Source organism: Blennius ocellaris (assembly GCF_963422515.1).
Source record: "Blennius ocellaris genome assembly, chromosome: 1".
In the NCBI taxonomy this organism is placed as follows: domain Eukaryota; kingdom Metazoa; phylum Chordata; class Actinopteri; order Blenniiformes; family Blenniidae; genus Blennius; species Blennius ocellaris.
The window spans coordinates 6,061,173-6,079,673 of record NC_137650.1 but is presented as its reverse complement, the minus strand read 5'-3'; the positions used below and the strand labels follow the sequence as shown (position 1 = coordinate 6,079,673).

The 18,501-nt window shown below is 41.7% G+C and overlaps 1 protein-coding gene across 1 annotated transcript in view; it reads left to right on the top strand.

The window, feature by feature from the left end:
- Positions 1 to 18,501, top strand: part of cdh8 (cadherin 8) — a gene marked incomplete at both ends in the record, with an annotated part of 156,382 nt that overhangs the window by 47,893 nt on the left and 89,988 nt on the right. Inside the window, one exon of the mRNA XM_080500817.1 lies at positions 4,902 to 5,196. Within this exon, the coding sequence (XP_080356943.1) occupies positions 4,902 to 5,196 (295 nt within the window). The remainder of the gene's footprint in view (positions 1 to 4,901; positions 5,197 to 18,501) is intronic.

Genomic DNA, 18,501 nt, shown 5'->3' with positions numbered 1-18,501 from the left:
AACATTACCTCAAAACCACAAAGCAGTGAATTGTATATATATATATATATATATATATATCGTTTTCAGCTATATTGAGATGTAAAAAGTAGTCAATATTACACAGCACTAGCTATATGTCCACTAGTATTTGGCTTCAACAGAATGTGTGGCAAAGATACATGGTCTGCAGCCTGTCTAAGAAGCAATCTGAGGAATCCTACGGAAAAGAAATGGATCAATTGGGTTACAAATTAGGTTTTTAAATGTCTTTTTGCGTGTTTATAAATACAGTATCTACTTTTTCAAGCACATGCTGCTATTTACATTGAGATTTATGTTAGAAAGTAATCCCTGACCCTTTTGCCAAGGACAAGCTGAGAAAGAATTCGGGAAAAGCAGTCCAACGTAGTTTTGTTCCTGCCGACTGTAGCTGACAAGCGGCTTCACAGTGACAGCATCTCCTCCCTCTCGCTCCCCGCGTTCGTCTCCAGTCCGACTGGAACATACATAGGAGGAGCGCATGTCCTGTCTACCATTTGCCCTGACAAGGAGCAAAATCATTAGTTTCCTCTGTAGGGCTACATTTAAGCGTGAGGCACCAGGGGGGCCGTGATGGGTGTGGGAGGGGAGAGAAACGTGGGAGTAGAATGTGTAGAAGCTTCCTCATTAGGACACAGTGATTGTTCAAGTGATTGCTGTGAAAGCTCATCTTCAGCAGGGACTGACATATTTCCTCCTCCGGTGACAGGATAAGCAGTCCCATGCAGTCCCTGATTGGGACTTGTAGTTGGCAAATGGAGGTGTGCTCCTCTCCGTGTGGATGTGTATTGGCAGAGAGCACTGCAAAGTACTGCCATGGGAGAATTTCTTCAGTCAGCCACGGCTTTCTTCATCAGTGTGAGCCGCAGCTTCAGAACGCCTGGGTGTCTGCAGTCTGAGCATCTCAGGCTGGAGTCAGAAGAAAGTTTCTGGGCTTGAACGCACTCAGTGATGGCGTTGTTTCTTCTCCCTGATGGAGTCTGTTTACATAAATACAACAACATAATTACTGCTAATTTCAATTACAAGTAAAATGAAAGTACCCGCGGCTTTGTCCTTCCCCGCTGCCTTGTCTCCTCACTGTTTTAAACCAGGAGTTTCAAACTGATGGTCTGTAGAACCCGCCTAAAGGAGGCTCCTATCTGCCTAAAGCACCAGGCAAGTGGTAAAAACAACAAATAAAACATAGATTGTTTTATGTTTTTCAACACATTTCTGAAGAGTAGTGGATACAACACAACACTGAAATTAGAGATGAGATATTGGAGATTCTGTAATGAAAGGTAGCTGCCTCGTTGCTATCACACTCGCTTCATTTTGACATTTCACTGTCTTTTACACCAGGTTTCATTATATTGGTTTTAAGTTGAAATTGTCGTAATTTTAGGTAATGATTGTAGACATTTTCAAAAACAGAGGAAAACTCTAAAGTTTGAAGTTAAAGGTTATTATGGTAGTATTCTACTGGCCTGGCTCACTCAAGATGAAATTGATCTATTTGTGGGCCCTGAATTGAAATGTGTTTCACGCTCCGGATTTAAACTGATGAAAGAAAGATGTCCTGCTGGGAAAAGTCCCAAAAGAGTTGATCTGCAAAACGACCTGAAAAATTGTACAGGAGCGTGAGCCTAATTCATGGCTTGAAAATATGAAGAAAGGATGAAAGATATTAGATTCAATTCAATTTTATTTCCATAGTTCCAAATACAACAGTCATTTCAAGGCACTTCTACAGAAAAAAAAAACATCAACATGAATAAGTAGAGGAGACGGTGGAAATGAGGTTGGGAAACTCCCTTTAACAGGACAAAACCTTCCGAACCAGACTCATACATTCATATTAAAGGGCTAATGTAATTCATCAAATGTTGAATAAACACAAGACAACAGTCAGAGCTCCTTCCATCCATATCTCAGAATAACGTTAGCATTAGCGTCTGCAGTGTGCAACGTAGCACATAACCATTGCCACCGCGCTGTGTTGTTATCCATTATCTGCTTGTTTCCTGAATGCCACTGTCAGTGTCACTGATTGTTGGTGCTGTTTTAGTTGCCCAGGCAACGCGATTAATGACAGGGATCTGTGACAGACTTGCCTAATTGTACTCTTTCGTGACCACTGGTGCACTGCACTGTGAAGGCTGTCTGTGAAGTGGGCGTGCAGGGTATTTAGAGGAGGAATGTGGTGAATGGGAGGCGCTTGCAGCCAGTTCACCTCAACTTCTTCCCCTGAGCTTCCAGTTAAAGTGGCTTCCAGCAAAACCATGACTGAATGTGTGACTTTTGTTGTTTTAAAACAAGGAACACAATGTGCCTTTTGGAAAGGAGATGATTTATTCTTTCACTGCATGTGTTGTGTGTTTGTTGTAAGATGTAATGCAGCATTGTGTAACCTGGAGGAGGAAGCTCCAACTGTCCACACGAGGACGAACCTTTAAACAAGCTGAATTCACAGTGAGGAGATGAGTGATATCAAAATACTGCTCCTTATTCCACCATCAATCTCTGTTCGGACAAAATATCATTACCGTCAGCATCATTGTTCTTACACAATAAAACCATTTGTTATGTATTGAAACACTTTGGGTCTAGTTTACTCAGATCTTGTAAATGATAAATTGTCCTCTCTTGTAAATAGATTGAACTTTAGAACTTTAACGTTTGACTGTTAACGCTAAACTTTCACAATATGGTTGGTTGGTTATCAGTTTGAAAAACAACGATACTCCGAGTCTTTTTCAAAACACTCTATATCCGTGGTAATGCTGCTACACAGTATGGGCACCCTGGCTGTAGTAACTAGTAGTTGTGCACATGCTCAGTAGAGCCAATCAGAACAATGTTTCCTCCAGAGTGTCATGACTCCCAGTCCAGATTCTCCTGGGACTTGGTAGTTTTATTTTGACTGTCACCAAAATAACAATCCAACTTGGTCGTCTGTCCACTAGAATATCCGTGTTCTTCTATTGTTAATGTTTAGAGTGTTTTGGTCTCTGCATGCCGACTGCATCATTTTCAGTGTTTCTGCCATTGCTGTGGTAAAGGAAAGTTTCAAAACATGACCGTCCAAACATGAAACACTTCCAAAACAAAAACTCAAAACGATGCGTTTTCACTTTTTTGTAAATGGGGTTTTCATGTCCCGTTGGAACTGTATAAACTTTCCTCCAATGCAAGCATCTCCAAGACTTTTCCCCCAGTGATGGACTCACACTTTGAGATTAGCAGCTCATTTCAGTTTTTTGGCAGGAACAGACATCTCTCCAAAAGATTTCCTGCTTTAACAGTGCATATATTAGTGACCTCACCTGACAGCTTTAGTGCCAAGCGAAGCAGTCATGTGTCATTTTCAAGCAAACCGGGATTAAACCCCCGATGTCGGGCTAAAAATACTCATGACATATGGCTCAACCAAAACCAAATGTGTAAGCTGAAACAGCCAATTTGCCCCCCCTGAGTGGGAAGACACACAGTCATATACGCTGATCTGCAGGCATCCACTACATGCAAGGAGACACACATTGGATTAAAAAAAAAAAAAAAGAAGAAAGAAACAATGACAGACCATCATTAATTTGAGCTCATTTAAAGTGTTTCTCAGCATGCAGGATGTTGCGAGGCATTTGTGTTAATGAGCTACATCATTCATGTGAAATGATGGCACAATTAGGAAAACAAAAGTGCAAGGTGTGACAATTTAAGTGAATGTGCTTTGTCAGTGTCTGCAAACAACACCTCTGAGACAGTATATGCATAAAAGGCGGCTTATAAAAACATAGCAGGAGGGGTGGGTGTGGTGATGGGGGGGGGTGTTCGGAGGTCGAGATGCTCACTGACCGCTTTCGACTTTGAGATTCCGTGCCCCTGCCGAGCCCCTCCGCCCGCACCCCCGTCCCGGGGGATCCCTCACGAAACGATGTGGCAGGAAATGAAATTAAAGCTGCTGAATGCAGATGTTTTAATGCCTGTGAGCACCGCCACATGTGTTTTAGAGGCATTCAAGTTAAGAAAAATAGAAACTGAAAAGAAGAGGACTGTCAGCTGCACAGAGCATGTTTGTAGATGTAACCCCCCCCCCAACCCTAAGTCACTCACCTCAGGGAGCGTGGATGAAAGGTGACTTACAGTAACAGGAGAGTGCATAAAAGCACCGTTCTTTGTTTGTGTCACTTCAAAAAAAAAAAACACTGCTCTTTTCCTCCCGACCTCTTTCCCCTGCCTACCGCTCCAGTCCACAGATGTTTGAACAGCCTCTCGTCGCGCCGTCACATTTATTAGCTCTGCAGTGAGCGGGATCCAACCACTCAGCCCGGCACGAAATGCAGCTTTGGTCAACTAATGAAACCGTAATTACAAAAATAATGAGGAGCGGTGCAGCATTGTCCGCTAACTTTGGGGCTAGTTATTTGCACGTGTGAATCATCGAGTGCAGAGTTTCCTCTTTCAATTTTTATGGATTTCTTCTTTTTTTTTCCATGCAGCATCGGTGAATTTCGGGCTGTGGGGAGCAATCTTCCCCCGCCATGTGCGTTTTGTGTGATGTATTTGCGTCGTGGAACAAGGAACAACGTAGGCTCAGGTCCATTTCCTCTGCTGCTTATAAAGTTATCGTCCTCAGTGGGCCTCATTTAGCAAAGCGTAGGCTATGTTGGACTGTGTTTAGTACATGTGCTATGCTCCCAACAAAGTGCAAGCCACAAACAACACATTATAGTTACACTGTACACTTATCTGCATTTACATGGTGGGAACTTCTGGATTATGCTGAGTGGATTGGATTCATTAACCCTCCCGCTCCTCTCGGCCTGTGTTTACACCTTGGGACTCGACACTGCACCTTCTCACTTCATCTCTTTCTTTCATTTCTCTCCGATCTGCAGCTACACACAGACTTGGATGTGGGCGGCAGGAACATAAAGTACGTCCTTGCGGGCGAGGGTGCGGGCACCATCTTCGCCATCAACGAGCTAACGGGCGACATCCACGCCATGAAGCGGCTGGACCGGGAGGAGAAGGCCGAGTACACGCTCACGGCCCAGGTCGTTAACGCCGACACAGACGAGCCTCTGGAGCCGCCGTCGGAGTTCATCATCAAAGTCCAGGACATAAATGACAATCCGCCGCAGTTCATCGAGGGCCCGTACCGTGCCTCCGTTCCAGAAATGTCCGCCGTTGGTAAGCCACAATAGACAGACCTCATTTCTGCTGCCTGCCTCACACAGCAGCCTAATCAGTGCGCAAGTTTTCCGAGACGGCTGATCTCTAATGGGCTGTTGCATAAAAATAATGAGTGAATAAGAACAAGAGGAAATGAGCATGCCTGTTTACATTCTCGCCTGCTATGAGTATTTCGCCAAATGAAAACATAAGAATGATAAATCAAATCAAATCACTTGGACTTCACCAATAATTCAGTGCTGCAACTGAACAATTTACGTCAGTATCATCACACACACACACACACGCACGCACGCACGCACAGACACACACACACACACACACACACACAAGCGCGTCCGCAGGAGAAAGGGCCACACGAAGCGTCCGCTGAACAACACCAGCCAAACGCTATTATTTTACAAAATGAAGCAAGTTAGCACATCAGAGAAGTGGGAAATGCTACACTAAACTTTCACGTCTGACTTCTGCAGAGGCTGAAAAAGCACAATTGGCACATTTCACACATCCTGCAGCAGCCTCAGCACAAGTACAGACCGGAAAAAAAAAAGAAGCTTTTCTCCACTTTGTATAGGTCAAGGACCGCTCTGTCTTATATCAGCCGCTCGGGAATAGGTGGGATTTTTACTGCGTTGTTTAACATTTACCCGCGAGCACTCAGCTGCCTGATTGATTGCTGTTCTAAATGTTTGTGGAACGATTATGAACCTGACGATGTGATGTACAGTATGTGTTCAAGAAAGATCTGATTTTCTCGAGGGAAACTTCAAAGTGGTCATTGTGACATTTTTCTTTCTTTACACAGTCGTGAGGTTTTAAAGGGCCTATTATGTTCATTGTGAGGGTTGTTTTTCAAATCCTATCCTTTCAAACATCCATAATTGCCTGTCATGTAGCTCCTCGCTTCATTCTCAAAAGCCAACGGCTTCACTTTGGGCTCTTTAAGCCTCCCAGCCCTGAGGGGGTGTCCAGCCTCGGGTCAGCCTGAGCCACTTTCCACCTTTTTTTAAAGAATACAATAAACAAGGAGGTCGCTAGCAGCTAAGCCTGCGGCTGTAAAGCAACTCAAGTTCTAAAAGCAGGTTGGTGTGAATCTCCTGGAAATCAGTATTCACCCGAGAATTATGACACCGGTTAAGAAAGTGGCACTTTGTTTTATTGGACATGATACTTTTCAAGTATTTCATTTGGTGACTATCCCAAAGCTGGTAGCTCACCGACAACAACCACATGAAGCAAATTTAACCTGCACCACCAACATGAAGCAACGTTTACCTGCAATAACCACATGAAGCAACTTTAAAGGACCATATTATACGAAATCAACTTTTCTGCGCTTTAAACATCATAAAGGTGCTATTTGGGGTTCATATGCATCCCCAAAGTGTTTTTTTCATTGATTCCCTCAAGCTTGAGTTCACAGTGATCTTTCTCTGTTCTCACTGGTGGGGGAGCTCAACACGTTGATTCAATTTGATGACGCGGCACCACCTTTCTGACGGCACAGAGCTGGAGAAGCCCCGCCTCCAGGAAGATTGACATGTGGAGAAACCAAAACAAGACACGCCCACGAATGTGCCATGGAGAGTGCGCAGCCTCTTCTCTGTGTGCTATCTCAGTCTATGCTGCTTCACATTGAATGCTGCTGTTTTTGTTGCTGTCGATAACTGTTTTCGCCGTCATGTCCACTCGGAGAAAATGTGTTTTCGGGTGAAAGTATGTGTCCACACTATTTGGCTTGCCGAAAGAAGATGCACAGCGGCGAATGTGGCTGGACTTTTTTTTCTTTTCCGCAAAGAATCTGTTTGTGAGCGACACTTCATCAAAGAAGCTTCCAGAACTACGGTACTTTGAAACTGGACTTACTCAGAAGCTCATCATGAAACCTGCTGCTATTCCCACAATAAAAGAAGCTAACGAGGCACCGAGATCTCTAAGTACATTGCTACAACTACGAGCGTGAGCTGCTGGCTCCGTCACCGAGGGGGTGGGAGGAGGAGGCTGTGAGCTGGGCTGCAGTCTCCGTGCGGGCGGGGGAGGAGGAGGAGCTGAGAACCACCCGTTTCATGAGAGGTGACGTCAGCTCAATCCAAGAAATAGTTATAATTTCACAAGTTTTGAGTGTTGTATACTGTATCACCCAAATTATTATCCCACATGAGCATAAGATGGACTGTAAAACATGAAATATAGACAAATATGGGTCCTTTAACCTGCACTAATCACATGAAGCAATTTTAACCTGTACCAACAACATGAAGCAACTTTAACTTGCACCAACCATGTTGCTGCGGCTAGTAGCTGCTCGCTAGCCTCACTCAGGCTAGTTTGACATGTTGACGGTCTGAGAAAAAACAGTTGATCACCATTATGAGAACAACAATCTGCTTTGCTTCACTTTAACGGCTTTAAATACTTTAAAGATATTGAGTTTCAGTACATGGTGCAGGAATGCTAAATGCTAAATGATAACCAGGGCTGAGGAAGTTACTCCATTAAAGTAATCAGTCAAGTTACCAGTGACTTGTTGAACCTGATTACAGTACTCGTCACTGGTTTTCAAAAAAGTAACATCACGGATCATTGCTTTACTTACCTTCAAACTCAAAATTTACCATCGACACTCACTTTGTTTTCAGTGTTCGACCGCAGTCTTTCATTTCGTACATTATATGGAGAGGCTAAAGGGGTTTTTAAAACTCAAACATGCAATAAATAAACCCATTCATATAGTGAAACGTGCAGAAGTCTCCAGTTTCTTTCTCCATTTCTCTTTCTCTTATCACTTGACAAGCTGTTCACTTATGTAGCCTGAATGCAGAAATGACTTGAGCGTCACAGAAAACGGCTTCCTTACAAGCAAGCAGAGTCGTGTAGTTATTGATATTTTTAAAGTAATGTGTTGCATTACTGCATTACACACAAAAGTAGTGATATTACAGTAATGCGTTACATTATAATCCATCACTCCAACCCTGACTCTAACCTCTAGAGCACTGCAGAGAGCAGAGAGCCTCCGACTTCCACACAGTTTTATCCGGATCGAGTTGTTTAAGATGGTGATTTGACGGTTTCAAATAGTATTAAAAAAACAACAGTGTATTTAGTGGAGAAAAATCTGATCATTAATTTAAGTTAGAAGGGTTACATAATGATTGCAGATTCACCTAAAGGGTTTGCATGTGCGCTTACAAACCACTTGACAACACTGACTGATGCTAATTGCCACAAGCAGCCATCCTTCAAGCCCCCACAAAGTGGCACACAAACACCCTCCGCAGCACGCTATGCTAATGTATTCATATATTCTCATCCTTATTCTCTTCATGCATTTAAATGACCGCTGTGTGATGATAATGCATGGCTGCTGTCAGATTGGCAGGGGCGAACAAGTGGATCCTCACAATGTGTTATTTCTTCGGGGGAGCCTCACCATTGACCCCCACGAGCACTGCGAGCCTTGCAGAGAAGCAATGTTTCCATCAGAAGCAGGGACGAGATCAGAGAGCGTCTTTATGCCGTTTTGACACTGGAGGAGCTCAGCGAGCTTCTTGGGGTCTGTTGCTGGACGGTGTGTGCTTGCTATTGTGTTTCCTCATCGAGCCTCCTCTTGTTACCTGTCACGACGCTGACATAACATGCGAGGGCAGATGGCGTTCGGTATGTCACGGAACCCGCTTTGCCGGGTCCCATCTGTAGTATGAGGGTCCTTTAAGGCCGTGGCGATGTCGCCTCCTCGTGATGAGCGTGATTAGCCGCCGCTGCAGAAGGAGCTAAAAAGGAACAAAACACGAAGCGGAAACACTCATGTAAACATGGAATAACAGTGAACTCCTCTTGTCTGAACTCCGTGGCTCGATCCCCGCTGTTCTCTGTGTTGGATCTCAGTTGAAATGTACTCTTGCTCTCCGAGGGTTTTTGTCAGTGCAGTGCAGGGACGACCACGGCAGCGGGGTACAGAGCAAAGTGGTAGTTGACAGCACTCTGTGATTTACCAGTGGGAATAATGCATAAGAAATGGAAATCTGCATCTCTTTGTTGATTGTTGTTCCCTTTTGTCACTCCTGATTAATTAAACATTCACGAAAGCTCAGTTGTTTGCTTGAAAGGGTTTCCTTTCAGCAACTTGTTTCCCTCTTGTTAAGTTTTCATGCGCTGTGGCATTATGGGCAGAATTAGATGCTCCGGACAAACAAACAATAAGTCATTCATCTCTCTCGCCTCATATTCATAAATCATCGGTTTCTTTACAGCCGTGTTTCATCTTTATCGCGGCACAATGAGAATTTACACGAGCCTCAGTGGATTATCAGGAGTGTGCTGAGCAGTGGATAACTAATAAAGTCCACGGGAAAGGAGAATAAACCAACGTCTGGGCAAATCTCTGCATTAAATTATTGTACAGGCTGAAAAGACGTCACGTCTGGTTCAGCCGGCGCCATGTGCACCGATGCCTTCCAGCACCACCTGCAAGGAATAATCAAAAATCTAATCGGGGCCGTAACAGCCTCCTTCTCCTGACGACGTTATCCACTTAGCGAGCTCGTCGCTTCCACTCCGGGCTTCATCAACGTCTTAGCCGCTCCGTGTTTATCAACAGCGCATCGCCGCCGTATCAGCAAGACCAGGCACAAATATCAGCACCTGCATTTTATCTGTCGAGGACTACCAGCAGATAGAAACCTCCTATTCTCACACCCACCACTTCCCCTAATGTCCCGTCCCACAGTGGCGGCGGCCCCCTCAACCGGATGAGATATGTGACACGGGCCAGCAAGGTCGCCATGTTTCCTGTGCGCACAGGAGCATCGAGGTTAATGGGAAATGAAGGAGAAAGACCTTTTGTTCTGCCTTTAAAAGGACCAGTCGGATAAGACGTGTGGCTTTTGCTGACTTTTCTCTGACTTTCATTCTCCTGAATGGCTGCGATTGGAGGTCACCATCATTTTAATTGTTTAGTGGATCGCCTCGCCAAGGCCGGTGCAACAATGACGGAATCCACCGAAGGAGAAACGACCAGACAGAACAGTTTGGTGTAATTAGCCTGAGTGGGTGGCTACGTCTCATGGTTTTTTTTTTTTTTTTTGCACATTGCCCCCGAATAGCTTCTGTCAAATGATCATTTTAATAGCAACTTGGCAGACAACCAAACTGTGGAAACTGTTCTTCAGACAATTTGTGAACATTTACCTAAAATTAACCTTTTTGTCTATTTTAATTTGCATGACTTCTACTATTGTGATTTTTATTCATTATTTCATTGTAACTGCACTCTACAGCCAAGTATTTATCATGTTGCACCTCTGAAAAAGCCAAAGAATAATTAGATAAGAGATCAAATGGTGTTTCCAAATGTCTTTAAAATACTACAAATAAACCCTTCTGCTGCCTGATATAAAATAAGATTTTCTCTAAGTATGTCACATTTGGTTGGTAAAATAGTAAATTCACGAGATGTTCCTTACTGTAATATTTTTCTGAATGGTGCAAAAATGTTAAGATGCTAAACTACACAGCAGTGGTGTGATCTCAGACACATTTTTTTTCTCAGAGCAACACTTCAGTCTAAGTCTCCCCCAAATGACAGTAACACTATATTAATGAATGAAACAAGCTCCGAAACCACTGAGTTTATTTAATTTATCTACAGTGACATACCTGAAAAAAATGAAGAATTAATCACATCAGTAAAGTTTTTGGTGTTTTTTTACATTCGTATATGAAAATTAGATCAGATCAGATGTTAATTGAATCAATCTGAGGCCTGTATTACACAACACTGTTTTCAAATGACATTGTATAACTTTCCTAGTGTTTTTGGAGTCCGTTTACACGACAACGGTACTCGGAGCCGCTGGAAATGCAACTTTTTGAAACTGCTTAAGCCACTGCTTAAACTAGGGCATAGTTTCAACATTTTTGCCAATTCTGAAAAACAATGGCGTTTCTGAAAAATGAACTTTTATATATTTTGTGCTTTACCATTTTTAATACACATTTCCAATACATCGCTTTATACTTTAAAAGGTGTAATTTATATGTGTAGTTAGGAGTCGCTATTTATTGCACTCATGGTTTTACACCAATGCCTAATTTAAAGCTTTTCAGTATTAATTCAGCCCATGTTACAGCTAATTGTACAAAATACGTTTCTTTCCAAAACAGCATCTTTCATTAGGAAGCATTAGTTCCACCACTTGACTGATTTCACAGGATTTCTTCTCAAAAATAACAAAAAAGCAGGCATGCTCAGTAATAAGTGTTTGTTTCTCTGATGGATTTCTACTTGCTTTCTTGTATTTAATAACATCTTTTCGAGAAATTAGTTGTAGACACACTTTAAATTAATATAGTTATTTTTTTCAATTTCCAATGGAATCTCAAACATAAAGTAGCATATTATTATACATTAAGTGTTACTCTGAACTAAAGTCTCAAGTTGACAGCTCAGGTTCTCGGAAAGGAGGGATTGTATAAAATGACACGTTTACTATATTGAGGCAGAAAAGAAATGTGATGAGTCACTGCAAAAGTTAATTTTGGAGACCGACTCAGCTCGAGTGTAGGAATTACACGCCTGGAAGAGTAATTTTGCTCACTGTGTTTGGGATGACCCAAGGGGGGGGCATCTTAGTGGTGGCCCTCATCACCCTGTGCACTCATCTGAATACATCATTCATCACCATGATGCATCAGTCTTTCTGAGTGCGGCGTCAATAGGTCTCAATCGTTGCTGCAAATCTTTCTGTCTGAGTCGGAGGTTTCATCTCCCATTTGATTTGGACAACCAATAAGGCCAAGCACCTTTCCCAGGATGCTGCGAGGGGAAATGTGCCGTCTTGTGTTGGCTGCTGAGCTTCCAGGAAGTCAGGCGAACACACCAGGGCCTGGTCGTGTTGTTAGCAACATGGTGGCTAACATGTGTGTGAATGAGACGAGTAAACAGGCTTTTCATCGTTGTCCATCACAGCATGTTGAGTCTGTTAAAACTCCTGAGAGCTTCCCACATTACGCCAGTCCGCGAGAGACGTTAGCATCGCCAGAGCTGCCTGTTTTCTTACGATCACAGAAGTAGCTATGTTACGTGTATGATTTATACGTGTGTTGTTATTCAAGCTTGTCTTTAAAGAATATAAAAGCCAATTTTTCACTCTATGTTTACACGGCAACAATTTTTGTGGAGCCACTGAAAACAAAACTTCTTGAAAACGTTCCGACTCTGTCATCATGGAAACGGGGGAAAGTGTAGCTTTTTCATAAATGCTGCTCCTTCTCCTGGTCACCACAGCAGTAGCAACTCGTAGTTGTGCACATGCTCAGTAGCTGGACAATAAGAACAAAGTTTCCTCCAGAGTGTCATGACTCCCAGTCTAGATTCTCCTGGGACTTGGTAGTTTTATTTTGACAGTCACTGTAATAACAGTCCAACTTGATCGTCTGTCCACAAGAATGTCTGTGTTCTCCCATTGTTAATGTTTAGAGCAGATTGTTCTCTGATGCATGTGTGTGTGGTTTCAATAAAAAAACAAACACCACCAACAAGTGACCCAGCAGGATATACATCATTTTCAGTGTTTCTGCCATTTTGTTTTCTAAAAGTTGCCACGTAAACATAAAACTTAAATTGAATGCAAATGTAGAAATTATGCATTTGCACTTAGAATGATGTCAAGGAAACAGAGCTTGTGTCAGGGAAATTATTTCAACATAGCAACGAATAAGCTTCCAGTGCTTCGATTGGTTTTCCGGTCATGTCTTCTTATACACTGATTCCCCCTCATTAGCTTCTGTAGCCTATTTTAGCTTCTCATTTGCAATCGCACAAATAAAAGCTGTAAAAGCTTCAGGATTCAAGAGGTATTGATTGATGAGTTCTATTTTGCTGAATAAAACATGAAAACAAGCATGTTTTGATTGCAGACCTAATTTTGAAGATCTACTTAAAACACTAATGTCATCAGGACGAGGGAACTTAAAAGTGCTTCCAGGCCTCTGCTGGGACGCTTTGTGGACATGTTTCTGTGTGACTTGCAGATTTCCTGTCTTATGTGTTAGCCCGTTTCCTAATTATGCAGAAAATTGTGTTTTAATGTTTTGTGTGTTTTTCTAATTTTAACAAGTCATCACAAATGTCTTGATGCTCGAATGTTGTGTTGCATTTATTTGCTCAATAAAAACTGGCGTGTTGGTTTTTACTCGTGGTTCGTCACCTTGAGAATTGCTTTGCACATTTGAAACACTCATTTCCAGTTTGGATTTTGTTTTTAATTGGTGCAGCTTTAATCACGTAAAGGAACTTTTAAGATAATATAACTGATTTTCTTGTGTTTCACAAATCCAAGGCTTGTACCTCTCTGGTTCATAAAAACTCTAAATTAGTACCACTTCATTTTATCATCAGCTCTTATTTGATGTGTTTGGCCAGAAGTCTGCAACCTCCGTCACAAAAAATCCCTTTCTGCCAAATAAATGCTGTCAAACATGATGAACTTTTGAAATGAAGACAATGCAGCTAAAGTTATACATATATCCAAAATATGCATTTTTGCAATCATTTAGTTTCAGAAATCTAATTTAGAATATTAGAATACATCTTTGTGTAGCTGCTTTCAGTGGTTTTACCTTTCTTGACACTTTAAAATGATTAAATTTTTTAAATATTTTTCCATTACTTTCACCCACGTTATTTATTGTACTTTAGACTGACGTAGCTATTTTAACAGTACACATTTCTATAATTTTGTTTTTTTATTTCAGGCATTTTATCTGTTTTAGCTATTTTTGGTTGTCTTTTTGTGGATTTTTTCTTTGTTTTTTTTCTTATCTGCTTTAACTTTTGTTTGTGATTTTAGTACATTTGAGCAATTTTAGCTTTGTTGTTTGTTGTGTTTGCTGTTTCAGGTACTTCAGCTGTACTTAGCTTTTTTGCTTATTTAAACTTCTTCTGTGGTTTACACATATTAGCAATTTTATTTAAAGATGTTTAGCTGTTATGTCAATCTTAGCCACTTTGCTTACTATTTAATCTGATTCCATATTAAACCATTTTGTGGTTTTAGTGAACAGTTTTAATGATATTTTCCCAATATATATTACAAATTTCAGCAGCTTTGACATTTGATTAAAAGTGATTTTAGTAATTTTTGCCACTTTTAGCTGCTTGAGCTTTGCTAGCTGTTTAATCTGGAGTCAGTCACTTTTAGTTAGATTTGCTTTGTTAGTTAATTGTTTCCAGCTCTATCAGAAGTTTTTCTATTTTTCCATTTAATCTTTAGTTTTTTTCATAGTTGTTGCTGCTTTTGACTAAAGAATTTTTTTTGATGATTTCTTGCCATTTTAGCTGCTTTATCATTTTAAACATTTGAAAGGAAATTTCAGCTGCTTTTTCATGTTTTGCCCATTTTAGAAAATAATCAATGAAATCAATTAAACTACCTGAAATAATTCAGGAAGTTTAATTGATTCACCACAGAGTTGCTGCATGTTGAAGACCATTTATTTCCAATTGAAGTAAGTTTTTTATAGATATGTGGGATCCTGGCCACAGTCAGAGTTTGTATATTTCCACATGAACATCTCACGGGAGTAGCAGATTGTTTCCCTGTTATTGGGGTCTCTGCCTTTTGGGCCAGTACAAGCCGACAAATTCCCCCCGAATGCCTGAGGACCATATGCCTTATATCTGGGGTTGTGCAACCCGTCTGTAGCAGACACCAAGGTTGTGATGTAGCAGCAAATTACAAAGTCTGCTTGAAGTGACGGTTGAGGTAATTATGAGGAGGTCAGCAGACCCTCCTCCCGGTGCCGAGGCGGGGAGCGAATGACAATAATTGCTACGCTGCGAAACAAACTTGCCCAAAGTTGCGCGGCCCGATGGAGGCGGTTGCCAGAGACGCTCCCAGGAGCGCCGGGCTGCGAGCGTGCCTCATTATCAGGGCGATTAATAAGCGGGCATGCAGACAGATGGCCCGTCTCCCCTTCGCTCGGGCACTCGCTCCCCGAAAAACCCCGGTAAAATGAGTACGTGCACCGGAGCGCAGATCCTCGCCAAATGTGTCAAGATCTGCTAAATTGGAGCGCAGACATAAAATCGAAGTGACATTAATAGATTACCTGGACTTAATTTGCATTTTCAGAGTTATTATGGGTGTCGGTAACGGGACCAACAGGCACAGCCGTCGACGCAGGGCCCTTAATGATGTTTCTGATTACGCTCTCATCCCCACCGGCAGCTGGGAAAATAAGTAAAGGCTTGTCATGGCAGATTTGGACGATAAATGAGCTGACTTGATCAAGGGGAGATGTATGGAAATGAGCGAGACGCAGACCTTTATCGGAGCTGATCGTCTCGTGCGTCCAACATGCAGCAGAAAGCTGGCTGTGATCACACACGAGTTAATCAGCCCGGAGTTTTTCTAAGTGATACACTCATATATAATCTCATATGGACAGTAACTGCATTGAATTCTGCTGCATGTTTTATCAAAGCGTTCATCTTTCTCTCTCTCAATGTTTGTGACAACGTTATCGCGAAGTTTCAGGGTTTTTCTAGGATCAATGTGAGCAGGTGCTTCAAAAATATTTACCTGATGATGAATGACACACGTCGTATTTACATGTTGAGTTAAAATGGAAGAAAAACATTTCCTGGGATGTAAAATGGCAACGTGATCACAGTTGTTTGATGCAGAAGTATTGCAGTTCAGTTTTCAGCATTACCGCATACAATGAAATAAACTGCTAAATGTTGTTCATGTCACATATTATTCACAATGAGTTTTGTCAAAAAAAATGCATCATGTAGGTCATCCTGAGCAACACTAGATCATTCATTAAGTCCTTCTTAGCAAGACAATGTTCTTTTGTCTGGTAACATGGAAACGGTGCATAAACAATCAACGTTTGGTAAAACGCTTAGACTCCATGTCAACCGGGGAAAACACTCCTTTTTGAAAACGCTGCTAAAATGTCTTTCAAATTTCATTTTAACATTTGTTTTTGTACATTTTAAACCTACAATGTTTGCACTTAACAAAGAGTGGTGCATGACTGAAAGTGTAGTTGATGTTACTTATGTTTTATTTTGATGAGCTGTTGGACGGTGGAATTTTCCTTCTGGGATTAATAAAGTGCTATCTATCTATCTATCTATCTATCTATCTATCTATCTATCTATCTATCTATCTACACATGAACATGTACAGAGTACGATAAATCGTGATTAATTCTATTTAATGGAGAACAGTAATTATTTAGTTTGAACTTGCCCCATGGCAGAAGAAAAGATGAAAAACAAGAATAAACTGCTCTGTCACAGCTAAAAACTGGGATTTAAAAAAGTGAAGAAAGATAATTTCTTAGAAGTTGCAAATTAGGTGCAAGAGAAAAAAAAAACACTTGTTAATATCAATATAAAATTAAGACGTCAACTCCACCTCAGTCAATAATAAGGCAGCAAAATCAATGTATGTCACATTTCCATCTTACATCATCCAACACTGATATAGATAATGTTTTAGTCTCTGGTTTGTTTTTTTTAGAGCATTCATAGTTTTTGTGAATTCATCTCACCATATTAAAATGTTCTATCATTTCATGTTCATATTTAAAATTGTGCCATTTTAAAATTGTGTAGCATGGCTGCCCGGATGGAAGATACATTTACCATTTGTGTTGCAGCCCTGGTCCTAAGAGTGTCTGTCTGTCTGGTTGTTGCTCCTCTCGCTATGCGTTTTCAGCTCATTGCAGTGGGTCTTTGGGATCGATAAAAGCAAAGCTGAGATATTTTCAGACTATTTCATGCTCCACTCGGTCCACATGTTCTCTAAACTCTGCTGCCCTCATATAGCAGCAAGCCGTTATTGTTCTATGCTGATCTGGCACTAAATCTCCGGCACATATCTCTGTCTTGGAGAGTCGCAGTCTTAAAAACAGCTTAACTGGAATAAACCCTCGCAGTATTTCAGGGTCACAGCAACCCACATAAGTGAAAGCAGCACATTTATAGTGCATCTTTTATCTGGCGGTTCTCTGTTGAGCTTTGAGCCGAGAGCTAAGAGAGAGGGGGTGTCTGCTGTTTGTGTCTCTCTCCTCTCTGATCCGAGACTCCGGTCTGCGGCTTGGCAGATGGACCGAGTGGCAGGGGGCCCCTGGCCCTTTAACACAGTGGGCAGCTGGGCCGGAGCCGGGGCCAGAGCCGGGCCGGGGCACATCTGACGAGTGGGCTCCGTGGCCGGGGGCGGGGGCCGTGATGATGGCAGCGGCGGCGGTGGGTGGCTCGCAGGCGGAGTCGGGGGCAAGAGGGGGTCAGAGCGGCGGACCTGGCCAGTGTTCCGGCTCTCTCAGGCCGGTGCCAGTGCCAGGAAGCGTGCGCTTTAGCCAGCCTGCCCTTTTCTGCCGCCGCGCTAAATGGGGATAGGACAGGCCTCGGAGGCAGAAAGGATTTAACTGACACGCTGGAGTTTCTCTGTAAATAACCTGCTACTGCGATCTATCTCACCTCATTTGGCAGCAGCATCTGTACGTGTGCCTGCGAGTGGAGGTGGGCGTTCTTATTCTATCTGTGATACGTGTCACTTGTCAATTACCCAGATGGTGCTTTTCTTTGTGTGTTTACATCCTCTGCATCTGCCCACAGGGGTGTACAGGATCATGCTAACCCAAGGTGGATTTAAATTTAAAAAAAAAAAAAAAAAAGAACTTTTTTTTTTTAAGCATTTCATGACACATTTCATGATTTCAGCCAAAATGTTAAGAATATGCTTAAATTATAGCATTTTAGAAATGAAGTAGAAATGTCAAGAATGATGTTTGAAAGATTTTTTTTCTCTCTATTATTCTTGTACTAAAAAAAAAAAAAAAAGTGGCATTGGTGCATCCATAATGTAGATTTCATTCACAAAATTTCAGCTTTATTCAGTATATTTGCTGAGTTTATTTAGTCCTAATTCAAATGTATTATTCGATATATTTTCTTGGTTCATGAACATAATTCATTGTTGGAGAACAGTTTGTAAGTGAAAGTGCTAAAGTATGAAACATTAAGTGGAAAATAAATTTTGTCTTGATGGTTTTACATTAACATGCATTTGAAAGACACAATACAATGGAAAGTGTGTATTCTCTATATTCTTATCTTCTAAAACAGAGACATTAAAAAAAAATGTTCCGGTGCAACTACAGGCATACATATTAGACAAACAATAATAACAATTAGTCACAGCTTCAGTCAATCTGAACAACTCTAAAACCATAAACATCATCGAATGAGGTGTTTGTATTTTTGGCAAATGATATTGTTAT